We start from the raw sequence: 23,168 nt of genomic DNA on the forward strand, positions 1-23,168 counted from the left end.
AAAACTCAAATGGTTCAATCAGAGCTGTCAGAAATAAATAAAACAACATGCTTTTCCTCCAGTACAACGGTAGCAGCGCCCTCTGCTGTCTGTCAAGAGAAGTGACAAAGCTTACGGCACCTGGGTGGTGTGGCCGTGAAAGCCTCTTAATTCTACCACCAGGCCTACCAAAGGTACCACAACGTGACGCAGTCTAATATTTTCACAAGACGACGTTGAAATGAGACAAACTATTTTGTTATGATGAGAAACAAATCTTTTATAACCTAAATCGTCTGAGTAAATACACAATGAGTAAATACACAATATATTTATGGAACAAAAATATAATATCGCTGTGTATATATGAAAACTAAGTTAAACCAACGGGAGAAATAATTTTCAGGGACGCAGTGAGTAATGATGACCTTTGACCGATGCTGCTTGTCGTGCGATCTGATTGGTTGGTTGGAATCATCGTCAGTCGGGTCGCACCTGTCAGTGATGAAGTTGATGACAGCGGCTGACCTTTCGGTTTGCGTGTGCGTGCTCGTGTGGACTCGCTACGGTAAAACGCAAAAAAATGCATTTTGTCGTGTTAAAACCGAACTAGTTGACTTTTAACTGTTTTATTTATGTTATATAAATAAAAAAACGAGGGAGAGAAGATGATGTTTTGCCGTTTTCCGGACTGCTAATGCTAACCGAAGCAGCGAGAAGGCTAACGTCCAGCGGCTAGCAAGGTGGACAAACGAGGAGGCTAATGTGGACAAGGAGGACGATAATAAAGTCTGGGCCTTCTTGGTAATTCAACAATAACAGTGTCTATGTTCATGAAGAATTTTTGGACTTTATTTCGGCTGCTAAACTTGGTTTTAGCTGACTGTGCTTCCGTGTCCCTTTAAATGCCGCTACCAGGAAGTTCATGGTGAACAGCGATGACAGTTGACATACAGAGAGGAGCAACGGTCCTCAGCCCCGTCCTTCAGAGACATTCATGGACACAAAATAACTTTTGCCAATGGCTAAACCCTGCCGGGTAAAGAAAGACCCGCAGGCCGGGTGAGCAAGCCACCAGTTCCAGACGGAAGGAAGACCTGGGTGTCGTAGCCGCCATTGAGCACTTCGCTTCGCACAGAACCTCTGCTGGGGATGGTGAGTACGCAGTCTTTTTAAATTTTAAGTTTAAATGTCTCAGTAATGTTTGTGTAGTTTGGTTGTATTGGCGGCATTTGGCTTATGTGTGTTTGAGCTCGGCGTTTTTGAGTTTTGAGTTTTATTATGTTTTGTAAGAGCACTTGTGAGCTAACGTGTAGCTACTTCAGTCACGTGCCGTGGACGTCGAGCTGACGTCGCTGTCAGGCAGCTGTCATTTTTTCTTACAGCTTCAGTGTTTTGTCAGTCCAGACACTTTCTGTGGTGGCTTAATTGGGATTTGTCCTTGTTGTTGTAAAGCTTTCGATTTGCGTATGCTTTGGTCACTCGTAATTCAAGTTAACTTTATTTGTTGTGCTTGCGTTGTTTGATTGTGAACAGTTAGCTGACAGTTAGTCAACAGGTTGTTTGAACGTTGCTGCCCTCGTTAGTCTGCACCGGAAACACAAGTCAGTTGTTTGTTTTTACTGAGCTGATGTACAAACACTAGAGCTAAGTGTTTCTGTGACACCACATTGTCCAGTAGGTGTTACTGTTGTGCTTTGGGTCACTTCGGAGCTTTGTCTCAGGTGACAGGTGTTGCTTGACAGAGGAGCACAAATGGGTTTCGTTTGAGCGCTATGTTTGGCAAATGCTGTGTTGTTGTGTTGGTGAAATGTTGGTCTGTATGGAGATTTATGGACTGCTGCATGTAACACACTGAACGTCATTAATGGTGAGCATTAAACTGTTTGAAATGGCTCTCATAATATAAATTATAATGTCGAATATAAATATGTATTCATACAATGTAATATATCACTATGTGTACAGTATATTAATGTATAAATGTAAGTTTTACATACATTTTCTATAAATTACAATAATAAAATATAAATTTATGTAATGTATTAATATAATGTGTACAATATATTTATACATGAGCATAAATTTTGATATAGATTAGTTATAAAATAATATAACTTCATGTAATTTAATGTATACATTGTATTTATATACAGTAAAATATATTTATACAACATGTTAGAGTAATGTATAGTTTATTTATATATAAACAGAAGTTTGATATAAATTACAATTATCACATATACCTTTAAATGTATTAATATAATGTATACAATATATTTACATGATATAAATGATAATATATTTATACATTAATATGAAGTGCCCAGCATATTTATATATTAATGAAAATTTTGATAGACGTTAGTTATGATATATAATGTAAAATACAAAATATATATTTATACATGTTAATGTAGTGTAGACAGTTTTGTATAAAATAAGTTACAGAAGTTACAATTGTAATATAAATGTATATAATATAGTAGTATAATGTATACAGTATATGTATGAAAATAAATCTTAGCATAATTACAAAATAATATACATTTATTTAATATATTAATAGAAGATGTGCAATATATTATGATAAAATAAATGATGAATGATAAAATATATATTTATACAACATATTAATATAACGTGCACAATATTTTTATACATTAATATCAATTTTGATAGATTAGTTGTATAATATAAATTCATGTAGTTTAATGTATACTATATATCTGTATACTGTAAAATATATGTTTATACAACATGTTAATGTGTAGTTTCTTTCTTATTGAAATAGAAGTTTGATACAGTGATATGATACATAAGTACAATTATAAAATAAACCTTTTAAATGTACTGTGTAGTGAAATAACAGTCAGACTCCTGCTTGTTGTTGAGATATTTATTGCTCACAGTTAAATGTTGTTCAGTGTGTTACATGAAAGAATACACAAGCATTATCCATAAATCTCCAGACAGCCAAACATTTCACCAACAAAGCAGCGTTCACCTTGCATAGTGATCAAGAAACTGCTTGTGCTCTCCTGTCCTTTCTGTAGTGCTAACAGATACTTACAGTAAGTATCTCAACCTGTGGCTAAGTGAGTGGCAAAAGAAGCTCTCATAATACACAACTTTAATGAGGGGGGTGAGTAGCAGTTATCAAAACCAATGTTAAAGTGCTTTATAACAAACATAAAATAAAATACAGCAGTGTAAGAATTAATCAAATTAATCAGGAATAAGTCATAAGGAAATACACCCTAACACAATAATGAAAAAAATGCCACGATAAAATGTCCGTGTAAGTCTTATGTGTAATTTCAACAATAAAGGCAGTTTTAGCGCTAAAGCTCCATAAGCACCCATTCATTTTGAACCAGCTCGCGAGCGCCCCCCCCGTAACCGGAAATTCCAGGGAGTGGTAGTTCTTGCTGTTAAAATATCTTTGGCTGTGACCAGTCAGCGGGTTCCTGTTTGGTTGGTCAGGGGCCAACTCATGAAGGGCTTTGAAAGTAACACATAAAATCTTAAAGTCAGTTCCTAAACAATTGGACAGCAAGTGTAAGGTAAAAAAATAAATAGTAGCTACGTGGTCTCTTTTTTTTTTTTAATTTAAGTTTTGCTGCCGCATTTTGAACAGTTGGTATTTTTATCTTGTGTCGGAATTCATTAGCACCTGCTATAACCAGTCTAGCTGTCCGGTCATTATTCTCTGTTGCCCCAGCTGTTTAAATGTAAATCAATATAATGTATAAAGTTGTACTTTATGTATTATAGCACGTTAGTTTATTTTGTTTATTTAGTATGTATTTAGTATCTATTTTTCCCACTAACAGTTAAGCCTTGGCTGTTTGTTTGCTTATTTTTGAATAACCTACACTGCTGTAATGGGCTACTGGTGCTTGAATTTCCCTGGGGATCAATAAAGTATCTATCTGTCTATCTATCTATCATCTAGACCCTCATGCTGATCGACATCAGTAAATGACTTATTGCTGTAGGATAGCTCACTTCTTTGCGGACAGCAGAGGGCGCTGTCACTAGAATTTGAACTCCGTGAGGTAGAAAGTCCACAATGCAGAGACCTGCTGGTTCAAATCCCACCGTTTCTTTCTGTTCCCAGAAAGGTTCATAAGAGGCTGGAAAACGTAGAAAAGCTCCTTTTATCTTGGTAGTTGACTTTCTCCCTGTATGAAGTTTGGCTTGTTTCTTGTTGTTTTAGAGTTGTTAGTGGGATGTTTGCTTTCAGATCACTTTCTTGCTAGAACCTTGAAATCTTCAATATAACACACAGCTGACTGAACTGATGCTCAGACTAGTTGCATTGTTTCCCTTCAGACTTTTCAAAGTTAGTTGCTTTTAAATTGTGATTGTCTGTAGCCTTGTATGTGTTGGGTTAGATGAAAATTTATTTTTTATGTACATTATTAATTGACACTTCATGCCCCCCCCCCCCCCCCCCCAGTATGCCAAGCTCTCGTTTGTTGTCAACAGTAAAGCTTTGATTCTCCCACGCTGTTTTGATACACATCATGTCAGGCTAGAACAAAAACAAAATAAACATTTGGACAGGAAATACAAAATATGACAATGTTTGTTTTGTGTTCTGACAAAAAAAGACGAGACGCAAATACTGATTTTCATTTATTATCCTGCTCTGTTCAGTTACAGTCAGAGTGACATGGAAAGAAGAAGAAAAAGCTTGCATAGAGAGCTGACATTTTATTTTAGGAGAGGAGTGCTGACAAACATTCATTTAAAAGTGACTGTACAGAAAAAGCAGTAGGTTGCTGGGTGTGAGGCAGCTGACGTAGGCTCTAAACTTTGGTACATTCTGGTGAGACAGACAGGTAGAGGGTAGTGCATTCAGTGAGGGACATAATATAAATCTTTTCATTATGAGAATGGTATTATTTGATCCAGTTAGAATTTAATTTCCATGTGAAAATGCACCCAAGCGTTAACTTCATACAGAGATAATGTTAGGTTGTATTCTGGATTTGATTACATTCTCTTATGTGTAAACAAGCAATACTCCAGGTCCAAGACTTTATCAAAATCAGTTTGAAAAATTGAAAACACAATCGGTGTCAAATGTGCCCTTCCTGACTTTGCATGAAATGCGCCATTTAGGTTTAAAAGTTGTTTTTCTGCCCCATTAACACACATAAAAAAAGCAGTCTGTAGTAACTCTGGTCTTGTAGAAGCTCACTTCTGCCAGGAAAAAATAAAAATAAAAAAATAAAGTAAATTCATGCAAGTGTTGTACTATGACGCTACTCAAAATTATGAGATCGTGAAATCTTTGTTTTACTAAGTCAGAATTGAGAAAATAAAACAGTCAAAATTGCAGTACAGGTAATGACTGAATCATGAGATGGTAATTTAGAAAGACCAACTCAGATGTTTAAGTTAAAATTGTGAGACACCAAATCAAAAACATAAATTAAAATTGAAATATTAAGCAAACATTGATAGATTTAAAAAGTTTAGAGTAATTATAAGACAGTTTTGACTCCACTTACTATGAGCATGTCTATTTCTGTTCAGATTAACTTTGTTTTCGTGGCTGAAATGGGCTTCCATGTAGGCTGTGTTTGCCTTGTGTACATAACGAGGCGTTCAGGGGGCTTTGTGTCAGCTCAGGAGTTCAGAGGTTGACTTTTTGGTGTTTTAGGCCTGCACGTGGACATTTTTTATTTTAATGTGGCAGTTCAAGGCGTGCTTACATTCATAGTGTGGGGGGAGTGAGGAGGACGGTAACAAGTATTTCAATGTACAAAAGAGAAAAGATTTACTGCAAGCTTCTTGAAAATGGATTTTATACAAAATTCATGCTTTTCTATTGTGAAGACTGTATGTGGTTTTTACTGTGTCATCTTTGACCACTCTGTGAAATTCACTAAATAATCTGATTAAATTAACATAAACAATAACATTGAATTAATACAATTGAATCAATATTAAAATGATAAGAGTGCAAATCTAGAGGAACTGTCAACCTTCCATGTCAGAGAAGACATCCTACAGAGTTTACATACAGTATGTGTACTGTGAATTCGGCCATACAAGTGCTCATCATCACAAGTGTAAAAAGAAGAAGAAAACAACTCCGCAGTCTCTCTGAGCTTCTATTCATGGTGTGTAAGGTGAATAAAGAGCCAGCAACAATGAAAAGAAAATGTATTATTCTAATGAGCAACAGCAGATATGCTGAGGAGACATTTGAATCACAGTCGACAGTTGAATGTTGCGGTGTCTCAGTGTCCTTTTTATGAGTACATAAGTGGTACTTGGCAGCTTAAAATCAGATCTTTTTGATATCAGTAGTGTTTTGTCAAGCTTAAAGTGTGTCAGTTCCGATCTGGGTGTGCGTGGCAGGTTCGGATCGAGTGGCAAAGCTAAAACCTCCACTATGGAGTTTAACCCTCGAACTTTCTGGTTCCTAAAACTGGAATTGTGTGTGAAATGCAGATGAAATCCATTACTGATAATGTTCATGATGCTTGTTGTTTATGGCTTTGGTCCAAAGTGAAACCTCAACAACTATGAGATGATTGGCATGAAATTTGATGCTTGCATTCATAATCCCCTCATTTAGCTCCACCATCTTGTCCAAAATTCAATTTATCTTTGGTTTATGACCAAATACCTGCAAAACCGCCATGCTCTTTGTGTGATGCTAAATAGAAAATGTTGGCATGCTAACACACTAAATAAAGATGGTGAACATAGTAAATATTATTCCTGCTAAACATTAGCATGTTAGCTCTGTCAATGTGAGCATGTATTGTGTATTTTCAACCTCGTGCCACCCCATGTAAGCTCTACTAGATGTGCAGCTCTGCTGTGTGTGGAAATTAAATTTATTGAAAATATTTAGATGTTCGATTTTAATGTACACCTCTTGCGTGTAACTAATTTAGGTATGAACAGACGTGTATCAAAGCTCATTTCAAATCAATGTGTATATCAATGTCTGTATGTGGATTTACTCAAAACATTAACTCAATAAATGGTGGCCAAATCAGTTTTTTTTAGTCAATTGATCCACATTTGGTACAAAAGTCACTCCCCAAACAATCTGCATGATGAAGTTAGTTACATTCAAATCACGAGTCACTGCCACAGCATTAGAAAATCACTTTTTGTTGAAGATGAAAATACTGTAACAACAATACCAAAGCTGCTGATTGGGGGTCTCCAAAATCTGCTGTAGAAGTTCAATGGATAATCCCACAAACTTCACCAAAAATGATCTCAGGTGGTCCTTAAGGTTCTGAGAAACAAGTGCACAGTCTACATGAGTGCAGTCACTACACCAGGCCACAAAGAGATGCCGTCCTCCAATGAGGGCATCACTGAAGCTCATAGTTCTGAACTGGCCTTGTTATCCTTTGAAAAAAAAAAAAAATCCCAGTCTGTGATTGATCAAACCCTGGCAGTTGATTGATTCTGGTCCCAAAGGCAGTGTGGGTCTTTATTTGTCACATGACACAGGTGAACGCGTGTGTTACTAAGTAGGTGTGAAACACATGCAAGTGTAAAACAAAATAACATTTTACTGGGTGCAGCTTCATGTTTCAAAGGTCTTATGATCCTGACTTCCTGATCCTTTCTTTCTTTCCAATCCAGGTCCAGCTTCCACCACGACTCCTTTTCTTCACCACCGGCAGCCATCCTTGCAGGGAAGACTGAGGGCAGCGGCGGACTCACTCCAGCCCAAAAGTACTGGTCTCCTCCACGGCGGTCAGCATCTTCTCATACAGCATCGAGAAGGACGGGTATGGAGGCAGGTCCAGCCGGTTGAAACAGGTATGTGCTCTACAGAGGGAGGGGTTACAGATAGTTAGTTAGTTAGTTAGTTTGGTGTCACCAGCTGGCCGGGTTGCATTAGCTGCAACTCATTCTCTGGGCCAACTGTGGCTATTGAAGTTATGTCTACTAGGAGAGCTTCTTTTGCCACTCACTTAGCCACAGGTTGAGATACTTACTGTAAGTATATGTTAGCACTACAGAAAGGATTCCTGTAGAGACCTTTTCGTTACAGAGTTAAATTGTTTTTGTTCAAGCAGAAACACAAGTCTCGCTCAGGATGTGACTTGTTGTAGTTGTTGCCTCTTTTAGTGATGCGCACAATTAGTCAACAGGTTGTTTTAACGTTGCTGCCCTCGTTAGTCTGCACCGGAAACACAAGTCAGTTGTTTGTTTTTACTGAGCTGATGTACAAACACTAGAGCTAAGTGTTTCTGTGACACCACATTGTCCAGTAGGTGTTACTGTTGTGCTTTGGGTCACTTCGGAGCTTTGTCTCAGGTGACAGGTGTTGCTTGACAGAGGAGCACAAATGGGTTTCGTTTGAGCGCTATGTTTGGCAAATGCTGTGTTGTTGTGTTGGTGAAATGTTGGTCTGTATGGAGATTTATGGACTGCTGCATGTAACACACTGAACGCCATTAATGGTGAGCATTAAACTGTTTGAAATGGCTCTCATAATATAAATTATAATGTCGAATATAAATATGTATTCATACAATGTAATATATCACTATGTGTACAGTATATTAATGTATAAATATACATTTTACATACATTTTCTATAAATTACAATAATAAAATATAAATTTATATAATGTATTAATATAATGTGTACAATATATTTATACATGAGCATAAATTTTGATATAGGTTAGTTATAAAATAATATAACTTCATGTAATTTAATGTTTACCATGTATTTATATATCGTGTAATATATATGTATTTATACATGTTAGTGTAATGTATAGTTTATATATAAACAGAAGTTTGATATAAATTACAATTGTCACATATACCTTTAAATGTATTAATATAATACATACAATATATTCACATAATAGAAATGATAAAATATTTATACATTAATATGAAAATTTTGAGAGACGTTAGTTATGATATATAATGTAAAATACAAAATTTATACGTTAATGTAGTGCAGACAGTTTTGTATAAAATAAGTTACAGAAATATATATAAATATATATAATGTAGTAGTATAACGTATAAATCTTTGCATAATTACAAAATAAAAAAATGTTAGTATAATGTAGAGTTTATATCTAAATATGTTTTGATAGAAATTACAATTCTAAAATAATATACATTTATGTAATGTATTAATAGAACATACAATATATTTATATAAATGATAAAATACATATTTATACAACATATTAGTATAACATGTACAATGTATTTATACATTAATATGAATTTTGATGGATTAGTTGTAAAATATAAATACATGTAAATTTAATGCATACAATATAGCTGTATAAGATATATATTTATACAACATGTTAATGTATAGTTTCTTTTTTATTGAAATAGTTTGATACAAATTACAATTATAAAATAAACCTTTTAAATGTACTTTATATACTGTGTAGTGAAATAACAGTCAGACTCCTGCTTGTGTTTGAGATATTTATTGCTCACAGTTAAATGTTGTTCAGTGTGTTACATGAAAGAATACACAAGCATTATCCATAAATCTCCATACAGCCAAACATTTCACCAACAAAGCAGCGTTCACCTTGCATAGTGATCAAGAAACTGCTTGTGCTCTCCTGTCCAGTGATACCTGTCCTCTGAGAAAGTGACCCAAAGCACAATGGTGACATCTGTGTGTTTGTACATCAGTTGAGCAAAAACAAACAACTGACTTGTGTTTCCGGTGCAGACTAACGAGGGCAGCAACGTTAAAACAACCTGTTGACTAATTGTGCGCATCACTAAAAGAGGCAACAACTACAACAAGTCACATCCTGAGCGAGACTTGTGTTTCTGCTTGAACAAAAACAATTTAACTCTGTAACGAAAAGGTCTCTACAGGAATCCTTTCTGTAGTGCTAACATATACTTACAGTAAGTATCTCAACCTGTGGCTAAGTGAGTGGCAAAAGAAGCACTCCTATTACACAGAACGTTCCTTCCTTCCCTACGTTCCTTCCTTCCCTCCCCTACGTTCCTTCCCTACGTTCCTTCCCTTCCCTACATTCCCTTCCTTCCTTCCTTCCCTCCCTACGTTCCCTTCCTTCCCTTCCTACGTTCCTTCCCTACCTTCCTTCCCTTCCTACGTTCCCTCCTTCCATACGTTCCTTCCCTACGTTCCCTTCCTTCCTACCCTCCCTACGTTCCTTCCCTTCCCTACATTCCCTCCCTACGTTCCTTCCCTCCTTCCCTACGTTCCTTCCCTACGTTCCTTCCCTCCTTCCCTACGTTCCTTCCCTCCGTTCCCTCCTTCCCTACGTTCCCTCCCTACGTCCCTACGTCCCTTCCCTATGTTCCTTCCCTCCGTTCCCTCCTTCCCTACGTTCCCTCCCTACGTCCCTACGTTCCTTCCCTACGTTCCTTCCGTACGTTCCTTCCCTCCTTCCCTACGTCCCTACGTTCCTTCCCTACGTTCCCTCCCTACGTCCCTTCCCTACGTTCCTTCCCTACGTTCCTTCCCTACGTCCCTACGTTCCTTCCCTACGTTCCTTCCCTACGTTCCCTCCTTCCCTACGTTCCTTCCCTCCTTCCCAACATTCCCTCCTTCCCTACGTTCCTTCCCTCCTTCCCTACGTTCCCTCCTTCCCTACGTCCCTACGTTCCTTCCCTACGTTCCTTCCCTCCGTTCCTACGTTCCTTCCCTACGTTCCTTCCCTCCTTCCCTACGTTCCTTCCCTACGTTCCTTCCCTCCTTCCCTCCGTTCCTTCCCTCCGTTCCTTCTCTACGTCCCTACGTTCCTTCCCTCCGTTCCTTCCCTACGTCCCTACGTTCCTTCCCTCCGTTCCTTCCCTACGTCCTTACGTTCCTTCCCTACGTTCCCTCCCTACGTTCCTTCCCTACGTTCCCTCCCTCCTTCCCTACGTTCCCTCCCTTCCCTACGTTCCTTCCCTACGTTCCTTCCCTCCTTCCCTACGTTCCTTCCCTCCTTCCCTCCTTCCCTACCCTACGTTCCCTCCCTCCTTCCCTACGTTCCCTCCCTCCTTCCCTACGTTCCCTCCCTACGTTCCTTCCCTACGTTCCTTCCCTCCTTCCCTACGTTCCTTCCCTACGTTCCCTCCCTACGTTCCTTCCCTACGTTCCTTCCCTACGTTCCTTCCCTCCTTCCCTACGTTCCTTCCCTCCTTCCCTACGTTCCTTCCCTACGTTCCTTCCCTCCTTCCCTACGTTCCTTCCCTACGTTCCTTCCCTCCTTCCCTACGTTCCTTCCCTACGTTCCTTCCCTCCTTCCCTACGTTCCTTCCCTACGTTCCTTCCCTCCTTCCCTACGTTCCTTCCCTCCTTCCCTACGTTCCTTCCCTACGTTCCTTCCCTCCTTCCCTACGTTCCTTCCCTACGTTCCTTCCCTCCGTTCCTTCCCTACGTTCCTTCCCTCCTTCCCTACGTTCCTTCCCTCCTTCCCTACGTTCCTTCCCTACGTTCCTTCCCTCCTTCCCTACGTTCCTTCCCTCCTTCCCTCCTTCCCTACGTTCCTTCCCTCCTTCCCTACGTTCCTTCCCTCCTTCCCTCCTTCCCTACGTTCCTTCCCTCCTTCCCTCCTTCCCTACGTTCCTTCCCTCCTTCCCTACGTTCCTTCCCTCCTTCCCTCCTTCCCTACGTTCCTTCCCTCCTTCCCTACGTTCCTTCCCTCCTTCCCTCCTTCCCTACGTTCCTTCCCTCCTTCCCTACGTTCCTTCCCTCCTTCCCTCCTTCCCTACGTTCCTTCCCTCCTTCCCTACGTTCCTTCCCTCCTTCCCTCCGTTCCTTCCCTCCTTCCCTACGTTCCTTCCCTCCTTCCCTCCTTCCCTACGTTCCTTCCCTCCTTCCCTCCTTCCCTACGTTCCTTCCCTCCTTCCCTCCTTCCCTACGTTCCTTCCCTCCTTCCCTACGTTCCTTCCCTCCTTCCCTACGTTCCTTCCCTCCTTCCCTACGTTCCTTCCCTCCTTCCCTCCGTTCCTTCCCTACGTTCCTTCCCTCCTTCCCTCCGTTCCTTCCCTACGTTCCTTCCCTCCTTCCCTACGTTCCTTCCCTACGTTCCCTCCCTCCTTCCCTACGTTCCTTCCCTACGTTCCCTCCCTCCTTCCCTACGTTCCCTCCCTACGTTCCCTCCCTCCTTCCCTACGTTCCCTCCCTACGTTCCTTCCCTACGTTCCTTCCCTCCTTCCCTACGTTCCTTCCCTCCGTTCCTTCCCTACGTTCCTTCCCTCCTTCCCTACGTTCCTTCCCTCCGTTCCCTCCCTACGTTCCTTCCCTACGTTCCTTCCCTCCTTCCCTACGTTCCTTCCCTCCTTCCCTCTGTTCCTTCCCTCCGTTCCTTCCCTACGTTCCTTCCCTACGTTCCTTCCCTACGTTCCTTCCCTCCTTCACTACGTTCCTTCCCTATGTTACCTATGTTCCTTCCTTCCCCCGAAGGGGGAAGGAAGGAACATAGGGAGGGGAAGAAGGAAGGAAGGGAACACTTCTACGTTCCCTTCCTTCCCTCCCTACGTTCCCTTCCTTCCCTCCTACGTTCCCTCCCTACGTTCCCTTCCTTCCCTCCCTACGTTCCTTCCCTACGTACCCTTCCTTCCCTCCTACGTTCCTTCCCTACGTTCCTTCCCTCCTTCCCTACGTTCCTTCCCTATGTTACCTATGTTCCTTCCTTCCCCCGAAGGGGGAAGGAAGGAACATAGGGAGGGGAAGAAGGAAGGAAGGGAACGTAGGGAAGGAACGTAGGGAGGGAAGGAAGGGATCGTAGGGAGGGAAGGAAGGGAACGTAGGGAGGGAACGTAGGAGGGAAGGGAGGGAACGTAGGGAGGGAAGGAAGGGAACGTAGGGAGGGAACGTAGGAGGGAAGGGAGGGAACGTAGGGAGGAAAGGAAGGGAACGTAGGGAGGGAACGTAGGAGGGAAGGGAGGGAACGTAGGGAGGAAAGGAAGGGAACGTAGGGAGGGAACGTAGGAGGGAACGTAGGGAGGGAACGTAGGAGGGAAGGGAGGGAACGTAGGAGGGAAGGGAGGGAACGTAGGGAGGGAACGTAGGAGGGAAGGGAGGGAACGTAGGGAGGGAAGGAAGGGAACGTAGGGAGGGAACGTAGGAGGGAAGGGAGGGAACGTAGGAGGGAAGGGAGGGAACGTAGGGAGGGAACGTAGGGAGGGAAGGAAGGGATCGTAGGGAGGGAAGGAAGGGAACGTAGGGAGGGAACGTAGGAGGGAAGGGAGGGAACGTAGGGAGGGAAGGAAGGGAACGTAGGGAGGGAACGTAGGAGGGAAGGGAGGGAACGTAGGGAGGAAAGGAAGGGAACGTAGGGAGGGAACGTAGGAGGGAAGGGAGGGAACGTAGGGAGGAAAGGAAGGGAACGTAGGGAGGGAACGTAGGAGGGAACGTAGGGAGGGAACGTAGGAGGGAAGGGAGGGAACGTAGGAGGGAAGGGAGGGAACGTAGGGAGGGAACGTAGGAGGGAAGGGAGGGAACGTAGGGAGGGAAGGAAGGGAACGTAGGGAGGGAACGTAGGAGGGAAGGGAGGGAACGTAGGGAGGGAACGTAGGAGGGAAGGGAGGGAACGTAGGGAGGGAAGGAAGGGAACGTAGGGAGGGAACGTAGGAGGGAAGGGAGGGAACGTAGGGAGGGAAGGAAGGGAACGTAGGGAGGGAACGTAGGAGGGAAGGGAGGGAACGTAGGGAGGGAAGGAAGGGAACGTAGGGAGGGAACGTAGGAGGGAAGGGAGGGAACGTAGGGAGGGAAGGAAGGGAACGTAGGGAGGGAACGTAGGAGGGAAGGGAGGGAACGTAGGGAGGGAAGGAAGGGAACGTAGGGAGGGAACGTAGGGAGGGAAGGAAGGGAACGTAGGGAGGGAACGTAGGAGGGAAGGGAGGGAACGTAGGGAGGGAAGGAAGGGAACGTAGGGAGGGAACGTAGGAGGGAAGGGAGGGAACGTAGGGAGGGAAGGAAGGGAACGTAGGGAGGGAACGTAGGAGGGAAGGGAGGGAACGTAGGGAGGGAAGGAAGGGAACGTAGGGAGGGAACGTAGGAGGGAAGGGAGGGAACGTAGGGAGGGAAGGAAGGGAACGTAGGGAGGGAACGTAGGAGGGAAGGGAGGGAACGTAGGGAGGGAAGGAAGGGAACGTAGGGAGGGAACGTAGGAGGGAAGGGAGGGAACGTAGGGAGGGAAGGAAGGGAACGTAGGGAGGGAACGTAGGAGGGAAGGGAGGGAACGTAGGGAGGGAAGGAAGGGAACGTAGGGAGGGAACGTAGGAGGGAAGGGAGGGAACGTAGGGAGGGAACGTAGGAGGGAAGGGAGGGAACGTAGGGAGGGAACGTAGGAGGGAAGGAAGGGAACGTAGGGAGGGAACGTAGGAGGGAAGGAAGGGAACGTAGGGAGGGAACGTAGGAGGGAAGGAAGGGAACGTAGGGAGGGAACGTAGGAGGGAAGGAAGGGAACGTAGGGAGGGAACGTAGGAGGGAAGGAAGGGAACGTAGGGAGGGAAGGAAGGAACGTAGGGAGGGAAGGAAGGGAACGTAGGGAGGGAAGGAAGGAACGTAGGGAGGGAAGGAAGGGAACGTAGGAAGGAAGGAAGGAACGTAGGGAGGGAAGGAAGGAACGTAGGGAGGGAAGGAACGTAGGAGGGAAGGAACATAGGGAGGGAAGGAACGTAGGAAGGAAGGAAGGGAAGGAAGGAGGGAAGGAACGTAGGGAAGGAACGTAGGAAGGAAGGAAAGGAACGTAGGGAAGGAACGTAGGGAACGTAGGGAAGGAACGTAGGAAGGAAGGGAACGTAGGGAGGGAACGTAGGAAGGGAAGGAAGGGAAGGAAGGGAGGGAGGGAAGGAAGGAAGGAAGGGAACGTAGGGAGGGAACGTAGGGAAGGAACGTGGGAGGGAAGGAAGGAGGGAATGTAGGAGGGAAGGAGGGAGGGAAGGAACGTAGGAGGGAACGTAGGAGGGAAGGAACGTTGGAAGGAGGGAGGGAAGGAACGTAGGAGGGAGGAAGGGAACGTAGGAGGGAGGGAACGTAGGAAGGAGGGAAGGAGGGAGGGAAGGAACGTAGGAGGGAGGGAGGGAAGGAGGCAGGGAAGGAACGTAGGAGGGAGGGAAGGAAGGAAGGGAACGGAGGGAAGGAACGAACGTAGGGAAGGAACGTAGGAAGGGAGGGAAGGAGGGAACGTAGGGAGGGAAGGAAGGAGGGAACGTAGGGAGGGAAGGAACGTAGGAAGGGAGGGAAGGAGGGAACGTAGGGAAGGAACGTAGGAGAGAGGGAAGGAAGGAGGGAGGGAAGGAAGGAGGGAATGTAGGAGGGAGGGAGGGAAGGAACGTAGGAGGGAAGGAGGGAAGGAACGAGGGAAGGAGGGAGGGAACGTAGGAGGGAGGGAGGGAAGGAGGCAGGGAAGGAATGTAGGAGGGACAGGGAAGGAACGTAGGAGGGACAGGGAAGGAACGTAGGAGGGAACGTTGGAAGGAGGGAAGGAGGGAGGGAAGGAACGTAGGAGGGAGGAAGGGACCGTAGGAGGGAGGAAGGGACCGTAGGAGGGAGGGAACGTAGGAGGGAAGGAGAGAGGGAGGGAACGTAGGAGGGAAGGAGAGAGGGAGGGAACGTAGGAGGGAAGGAGGCAGGGAACGTAGGGGAGGGAAGGAACGTAGGGGGGGAAGGAAGGAAGGAAGGGAACGTAGGGGAGGGAAGGAACGTAGGGAAGGAACGAACGTAGGGAGGGAAGGAAGGAGGGAAGGAACGTAGGAAGGGAGGGAAGGAGGGAACGTAGGGAGGGAAGGAAGGAGGGAAGGAATGTAGGAAGGGAGGGAAGGAGGGAACGTAGAGAAGGAACGTAGGAGAGAGGGAAGGAAGGAGGGAGGGAAGGAAGGAGGGAATGTAGGAGGGAAGGAGGGAGGGAGGGAAGGAACGTGGGAGGGAGGGAGGGAACGTAGGAGGGAAGGAGGGAGGGAAGGAACGTAGGAGGGAGGGAGGGAGAGAAGGAGGCAGGGAAGGAACGTAGGAGGGAGGGAAGGAGGGAGGGAGACAAACACACACAAATGATCCTTACCTGGGCAGTGAAGTGACCTTTCCCCATTTCTCCACACAGAACCTGCGGGGTCCGTTGCTGCCTCGAAGAGAAGCAAAGCCCTCATAAGGAATACTGGACGTCCCTGTGACAAACTGAGGAGACAGAGAGAAGGCAACTTAGACACCTTTTAAACACCTTGTCTCCAAAAAGTTTAATAAATGGTTTACTGAAACACATGCCTACCTGTAGTAGTCTCAGTCTCTGCTCGTTGTTGAACCTCTCCACTGCTGCCCAGAACCACCGGATCACAATGTGGTTGTCGTGGTAACCTAAACACACGGCATCATGTGACCACAGCTGAATACAAACAGGTGTACAAGGCTACTGCAGTGTGTTTAAAGGAGGAAAGTAGGTAACATACTTAATGTACCAATCACTTATAGGGTTTTAAGACTATATTACACAATTCTAGACAAACTACATTTCTGACCACGTGATAGCACTAGATGAAAAGCTAAAATATAACCAAAGGCAGGAATATTCTGTTTATATGATATTCCTCCTCATTATTATGGAAATTAAAGCAAACAAGACCTTCCATACCTCCTCTGTACTCTGTGTTGTTCCTCCAGTCTGACAAGTCGATCTCAGCAGTGCCGGCGATCACCAGTTCCAGCTCTCTGGCATCAAACACCGACACAAGCCTGGCATCCACCACCTGGAAAACACACACAGCATATCATACTGTCAACAGCATACTTTGACAGGGAAACTGAATAGTTTGGCTAAAGTGTTAAGACGTTAAAGCATCAGGAACTTATTGTGTTGTATGCAACAGTCTCACCTCGTAGAAGCCTCTGACCAGGCTTTCAGTCTGCTGCACCACCCCTCTTTCTATCCTCCACTTCACCATCCGCTCTATGTATTCTTTCTTGTTCTTCTCCGAGACGGGGATGTTGGCTCCGCCCGGCTTCAGCTCCCTTTCTGTTATCTGTGGGAACACAGAAAACACAGTCTCATTCCTTCCTCTTTCTCACCACATGAGATACATTCTTGAAAAACACACACACACACATACAGAGTCTCACCTGTCCGAAGACTTCCTCATTGACAGTGAAGGTGAGGTCCAGCATGTCTTCTATGTCATTGTCCTTCATCCACTGGAGAGACTGGTGAAACTCCTCGTCCAGATACTCCAGGTCACTCAGGTCACAGGGACTACAGGGTGGGAAATCAGTGTTGAACAGTTTCAGTTGTGGAAAAAAAAAGGTCTTTGTGGGTCCATTTCCAGACCTACTGTATACTTACATGCGCAGCAGGCCTTTATAAAAGGGTCTGGTGAAGAAGGCATCCAGCAGGTACTGGTGAATCAGAGCCAAACCCAGAATACGGCCACTGAACCGGAACCTTAACGACACACACACAAATTAACACAGTTAACAAATAAGCACTGAGGATACTGAAAATCACCCGTGCTTCACTGCTGCCCCTCACCATTCGTGGTGATTGTCTACGAAGGCGGACATGGGGCTGATCTGGACAGTGTAGGTGTCGTTGGCGGAGTATTCAAACAGACCATAATAAGGGTTGAACAGCTCCCTGGAAACCAAGAAGAAGAACTCCCTGGAAGGCCCGCTGTAGTCCAACCTGCAATACACACACACACAGATTTGTCCTTACTGCTAACAGTGGTGGAGGATGTAATAAAAATCCTTAAGTCAAATGAATAATACAACAGTGTCAAAATACAAGTAAAAGTCCTGTGTCCCTGTGTGCATGAGCCTATGATGAATGTTATACCACATGTTTTGTACAAACCGAACAAAATGCAGAGGTAGCAGAGGATACTCAGGGTGAGGGAAATCACCTTTATGTTTTTATGTGGTGGGTTATTATGTGGAACTGAATTTATACTTTGATGTGATATGTATTAATTACAACAAACTGTAAACGATAAAAAGAATGTGTTTTGTGGCGTGTGCTTGCTTTATTTTTTTGTGTTAAACTGACAAATTCCTCAAAGGAGACGAGGTTCAAAATATCAAGGTGGAAACGAGCTGGGGACAGTATTACTCACCCTTCCTCCCCTACGAAGCTGACGTAGAGCTTGCTGCGCTGCAGGTCTTTACGGGAGTAGCACATGATCTGGTTGAAGGCATCTTCCAGCAGGTGGTCACGACGGATGATCAACCTGAGACACAAACACAAGCAGGTAAGAGGACAGACTGACAAACGCATGAAAACATTAAGAATAAAGAGTTGCCCTCGTCAGACACATTCTACCTACTTCAGCTTCCCTGGTCCTTGGCCGTAGCCTTTAGTTTCCAGTTTCCTGTAGAAGTTACGCAGTTTGGCCTCAAAGTCCCTCTTGTAGGGTGCTGGGGCTCTGGCATTCGCTCTCTGAGTACCTGCAGGAGAAGAGACAGAGGGAGGAAATGTTAGGGTTTATTTGTCATTTATTTTCCTTGCAGATTAAACTTCATCTATGAGCAGTGATCAAAAAGTGCATCATATGAAACAACATATATCGCCATCTACTGGTCATTCATCCCACTTTGGATGGAGCAGCTCTCATATCGAGGAATCTGACCGAGTTTCTTAATAAAACTAAAACCATGACAAGCCAGAGCTGAGACCAGGAGGCTCTCTGCGCTTCCGCTACCACAGCTATCCACCCTAAAATCCACAGTCTGTCCCCTGACTACCTAAAATTAACTACACCAAATGCAAAGAGGAGTTCTGCAAACTAACAGGAGAATTAAATGTGGACTTTTATACGCTGGGTCTCTGTCATCTAAAATCAGCATGTGCGTTTACATCTCAGTATAACCAAACATTCTGATGCTAAGTAGCTCCATGCTAACTATGGCCCCTCTAAAACTGATCTTTTGGCAGACAGTGCTGCAAGCTCATTGAGAGCTCAACACTCGACTCTAAAACCAACACAAAAGCTGACAACAATCACTAATGTGGGGCCACAAAAGAGAGGCTGCTTTTGTGTGCTCCCGTCTAAAATTCAAGGACCCGCTGTTTCAACATTTCAAGATCAACGTAATGTGTGTGACTCGTCTCCTACCTGGCGAGTTCTGTGGGGAGGAGACGGGTGATCCTCGTGGTGACTGACAGTAGCTGGGGTGGAGTAAGGCGTGAGGAGGCACGTAGGACATTACTTCATCTTCAAACAGACTGCAGGGGAGAGACGGAGCGAGGAAGAAACTGAATAAACTGGCTTGGTGCAACAGAGTGAGTTGAGATAAAGGAAGGAAGGAAGGAAATGCATTCAAGAACAAGTAAGGAAGCAAATAACACCCAACTAATATGATAAGACACTGAAGGGAAACTAAAGTAAGTAAGTTAGAAGAAGGAAACATCAGAGAGGGAAAGAAGCATGAAGGGAAAGAAGGTCTAACCTTAGCAGCATGACGAGGTCAGCGTCACCCGACAACCTGGTCAATCCTGACCCTCCGTCTGTGCGGATCAGCTGCACCTTCTCCCTGTTGTCATAGCGACATTACACTGAGACAGATGCTGGTGACAGTACAGTCACTCAGTATGGAGGCTTTGAATACTGAACTCTTCTGTACCTGAGTGAATGGTTCCTGCTGAGGTCGGGCTGCCTCTCCTGCAAAATCTCAAAGATGTTTGGCTGTCGGAGAAACGCCACGATCTTGTCATTGTAAGCTAAGAGGAGAGCGGACACGTTCACATCAGTCACATTTAATCCTCCTTGAAGGGTTGCGTGTGTTTGTGCTTGTGCACATACTGACCCACTGGCACAACGTCTTGGCACTGCCCCCTGTTGGTGGAGGTGAAGGTGCTGGAAGGCCGTGGCAGGACGGGCGGGCCGGCGTGACGAGGGTCTTCACTCAGCTACAGAGAGAGGAGAGGAAGACGTTTTATTTTCCCTCCTGGTCTATTTTAATATGTGCATAAATATGTAAGTGTGCGCGTCTCACCAGGCGTCGCGGGCTGACCTCCCCGGCACTGTGGCTGCGCTGGCGGGTCAGGTGTTGCCGGTGAGCCAGGAGACTCGGCGGACGGGTGCTCTGGAGGGGCAGCCGAGGGTCGATGAAGGTGGTGGCACGGCAGTTATGGTCCACAAAGAAAGGCTGCACGTGTACACACACAAACAAACTGTCAAATGTCCACTGGACTCAACAGTGCAAATGTCTTAGCATTCAGAAAATGTCAAAACTCAACATTTACTGTAAACACAAAACTCAATGGCAGGATATAACAGGACTTAAAATGACCCAATTCTTTCAGAAATATTTCAGTTAAAATATGCAATAATAAAATCTACATGTATATTTTAGAATTTCTACTTTTCTGTGTTTCCGTGTCCACAGGTTAGTGAGGTCACTGCTACCAACTTTACTGTCTTATCAGGCTTCAGGCATCTGCTCTGCTCATCAAATATTCAGTTGTGTTCGACTTTTATTTATTTTGTTTTTCATTCATTCAACTGAATATTTATTCCAGCATTTATGTATGTATTTACTGATTCACTCCAGGAAGTCCTTTTTCAGCCTCCGTACAGGAAATGACAATTCAATACAATCTCTATTCTGTATTTTTAATTGCATTCAGCGGCAGGAAGTGTGACATGATGAGGCCGAGGATGAAAACGGCATGATGTATTTCATGCCAAAAAACACAAAAATGTAAACATGACATGAACACACCAAAGCACATCAAGTGTTACATTTTGACATTTTAAAGACCTTTATCAAAGTAAGTTAGAAATAAATAACATGCATAAATGCTGGATTTTGAGCATGTGAATCGTGGGCTGCATTTAAAACACCAAATTCCACGGTAACCCAAACTCCCTTCCCTCGCATTCTCAGGTGTTGTCCCCACCTTGCCGGTGTGGTCGTGCTTCATCTCCCAGCCTCTGGGCAGCTCCAGCTGTTTGTTGGCAAACATGTTGAGGAAGGCCACCAGGTCCCTGTTGTGTTGGTAGCGCTCAAAGTGATGAGCATCCCGCCGAACCTTACTGATCATATGCTTCAGACACGTGTTGGTGGTGAACATGCGGTAGGCACTCTGAGAGACGGTGAGGGACAGGGAGAAGGAAGAAAAGACAGGAAACATCCACCAGAGAGGAGTTATCACCCCAAAGATGTCTCTTTTTTGATGTAGCTATTTCATTTTATTGATGGTTAAGAAAAAAGTAAAAGCTATCAAGAACTTTCCTCCACATTGCTCTAAGAAAAAAAAACACATCAACCTCCCTGTTCTGACCTGCTAATAATTCTTATGATGTGCCTTAAAGGGCGTATGTGGCCAAGAGAGGCAGAAAGAGAGGCCCTGCACTTTCTGGAGAGAGGGATGTTGGGGAAAAGATGGTCTGGCGGAAACAAAAGAAGGGAGAAGAAGAAAACGTCGTACAGGGTTGGAATGCAGCACAGTGAAGAAGTCGGGGCTGGTGAGGAACTTGGCGCTGGGGGACTGGAGCAACAGGGTGAGGCGAGACCTGGAACTGGGCTGAGCCACACTGTTGTCCCTGCGCAGCTCTGCAACACACACAAACACACAATCAGACAAAGCGCACAAATCAAGGCTGCAGGACGTGATGCAGTGCAGTGAGAGGGTTACCTGGGATGGAGGGGTGCATATCAGTCTCATCTGGCGGCAGCTCATTGGCTGGTTGCTCCTCTGGTCTGCTGTCATTGGTTATTGTCCTGCGTATACTCTGGTACCTGGAGGTGTGTGTATGAGTGTTAATGACAGTAAAGGGAACACACTGTTTAACTTTGCTGCTTGTATTCACCGGCTGAGTCTACAGTGTGTGTGTGTGTTCTGACCTGCGGTTCAGCTGCTCCATCTGCTGTATGGAGTTGGACCTTTGCAGGGTCTGCGGGGCGGGAGGAGCGGTGGGACGCTGCCAAGTCGTGGTTCTGTTCACGTGGTCCACATAAAAGATCCGACCGTGACTGTCGATACGAGCCTCCCAGTCTGGTTCACACACAAAAACACACAAGTTGAAGAAAGTGAGAACGAACACGAACACACACACACACACACACACACACACACCCATAACAAGGAAATGCAGAGCTTTGGTATCTGCACAAATTAATGTTTCACTGATTAACTGTCAGTAATGAAAAGAAATTTCCTTTTCCAATTTCACCACCAGAAAGTGACCAAAATACTTGACTTTCCAATCTGTATTAAAGTAAATCACACTGAATAATTCAAGGTCAGGATATGCATATAAATGCTCTGTATATGCCATCACAATGTGCTGGCTCACACACATGCACACACTTACTAGGCGGCAGCGGCTCGTCCACTCTCTGGTAGCGACTGATGTCATGGCGGACGGACGGCAGGGAGCGGACAGACTGGTGGCCGTTGACCTGCGCTGTGGCACCTGCATACACACAAACACACGTGTTAAATCATGTGATCAAAACCCCAAAACATTTTTAGCATCATTTAAAATGTAACAAAAGGCAGAAAACGGCTTTGCATATGCACAACACTTGGCAGGGATGCCGTGTCAAATATAAATGAAAACGCCTTTCAGACTCCCAACTTGTCTGAAACGTGTCACTGGCATCAGTATACAGTATACAACAAGCAGATGCTTACCAAAACCAATGACGTTGATGAGGTGAAGCATTGAAATATACTGACTTTGGTACATTTTCAACTCAGTATGTGTTAAGAATGACTGGCCAATGATCACATTCTGTTTTATTTATGTTTTCCACAGCATCCTGACTTTTCTGGAAACCGGCTTGGACTGTATGTCAGTGGGGTTAGTCACTGCTCGGCTGATTCACATCACACCTCAAGCAAAACACATCTGCCGACAATTACCCATTACTGTTAAATCGGCAAACCTGCTCTCCCTTTAATCCAACAGCCTTTTGGCAGCTGCAGAAAACTTGACGTTCTGATACGTCCTGTTTTTATTAACCTCGCTGCTCAATCCTGACATGAACAGATTGTGGTGAAAATGTAATTTTTATTATAGTTACATGTGGCAGCGTACAGTTCATACAAGTGGTGAAATCAATTTGTTTTAATAATAAGAAACATATTCAGACTTGGAAGACAAAACAAAAAGAGAAGAAATCTAAAATAATAAAGGAAAGCAGCATACAGAAGCTGGATGTGCTTTTCCTTGTTACTGAATGTCTTCATCTGTGTGCTCATCTAACAGGAGCTTATTAAGTGACAGAAAGA

The 23,168-nt window shown here is 44.5% G+C and overlaps 1 protein-coding gene and 1 long non-coding RNA gene across 3 annotated transcripts in view; one reads left to right on the forward strand and one right to left on the reverse strand.

The window, feature by feature from the left end:
• Positions 1–47: 47 nt before the first annotated feature.
• Positions 48–16,201, forward strand: LOC124055314. The gene is made up of 3 exons (XR_006842606.1): positions 48–1,134; positions 7,615–7,794; positions 16,044–16,201. It is a non-coding gene; the product is annotated as an uncharacterized LOC124055314 (long non-coding RNA).
• Positions 4,608–23,168, reverse strand: part of hecw2b (HECT, C2 and WW domain containing E3 ubiquitin protein ligase 2b) — a 36,594-nt gene continuing 18,033 nt past the window's right edge. For both annotated transcript variants that reach the window (XM_046382009.1, XM_046382008.1), the window contains exons 12-31: positions 22,246–22,347; positions 21,776–21,926; positions 21,567–21,670; positions 21,360–21,484; positions 20,829–21,014; positions 19,922–20,074; positions 19,733–19,835; positions 19,550–19,646; positions 19,376–19,459; positions 19,042–19,151; positions 18,253–18,373; positions 18,043–18,156; positions 17,460–17,612; positions 17,274–17,372; positions 17,054–17,183; positions 16,810–16,956; positions 16,569–16,683; positions 16,209–16,294; positions 16,005–16,117; positions 4,608–7,803 (exon numbers count right to left, since the gene is read on the reverse strand). In XM_046382009.1, coding sequence (XP_046237965.1) covers positions 7,692–7,803; positions 16,005–16,117; positions 16,209–16,294; positions 16,569–16,683; positions 16,810–16,956; positions 17,054–17,183; positions 17,274–17,372; positions 17,460–17,612; positions 18,043–18,156; positions 18,253–18,373; positions 19,042–19,151; positions 19,376–19,459; positions 19,550–19,646; positions 19,733–19,835; positions 19,922–20,074; positions 20,829–21,014; positions 21,360–21,484; positions 21,567–21,670; positions 21,776–21,926; positions 22,246–22,347 — 2,405 coding nt within the window. In that variant the 3' untranslated portion in view covers positions 4,608–7,691. The remainder of the gene's footprint in view (positions 7,804–16,004; positions 16,118–16,208; positions 16,295–16,568; positions 16,684–16,809; positions 16,957–17,053; positions 17,184–17,273; positions 17,373–17,459; positions 17,613–18,042; positions 18,157–18,252; positions 18,374–19,041; positions 19,152–19,375; positions 19,460–19,549; positions 19,647–19,732; positions 19,836–19,921; positions 20,075–20,828; positions 21,015–21,359; positions 21,485–21,566; positions 21,671–21,775; positions 21,927–22,245; positions 22,348–23,168) is intronic.

Source organism: Scatophagus argus, chromosome 24 (genome assembly GCF_020382885.2).
Source record: "Scatophagus argus isolate fScaArg1 chromosome 24, fScaArg1.pri, whole genome shotgun sequence".
Classification (NCBI taxonomy): Eukaryota; Metazoa; Chordata; class Actinopteri; family Scatophagidae; genus Scatophagus; species Scatophagus argus.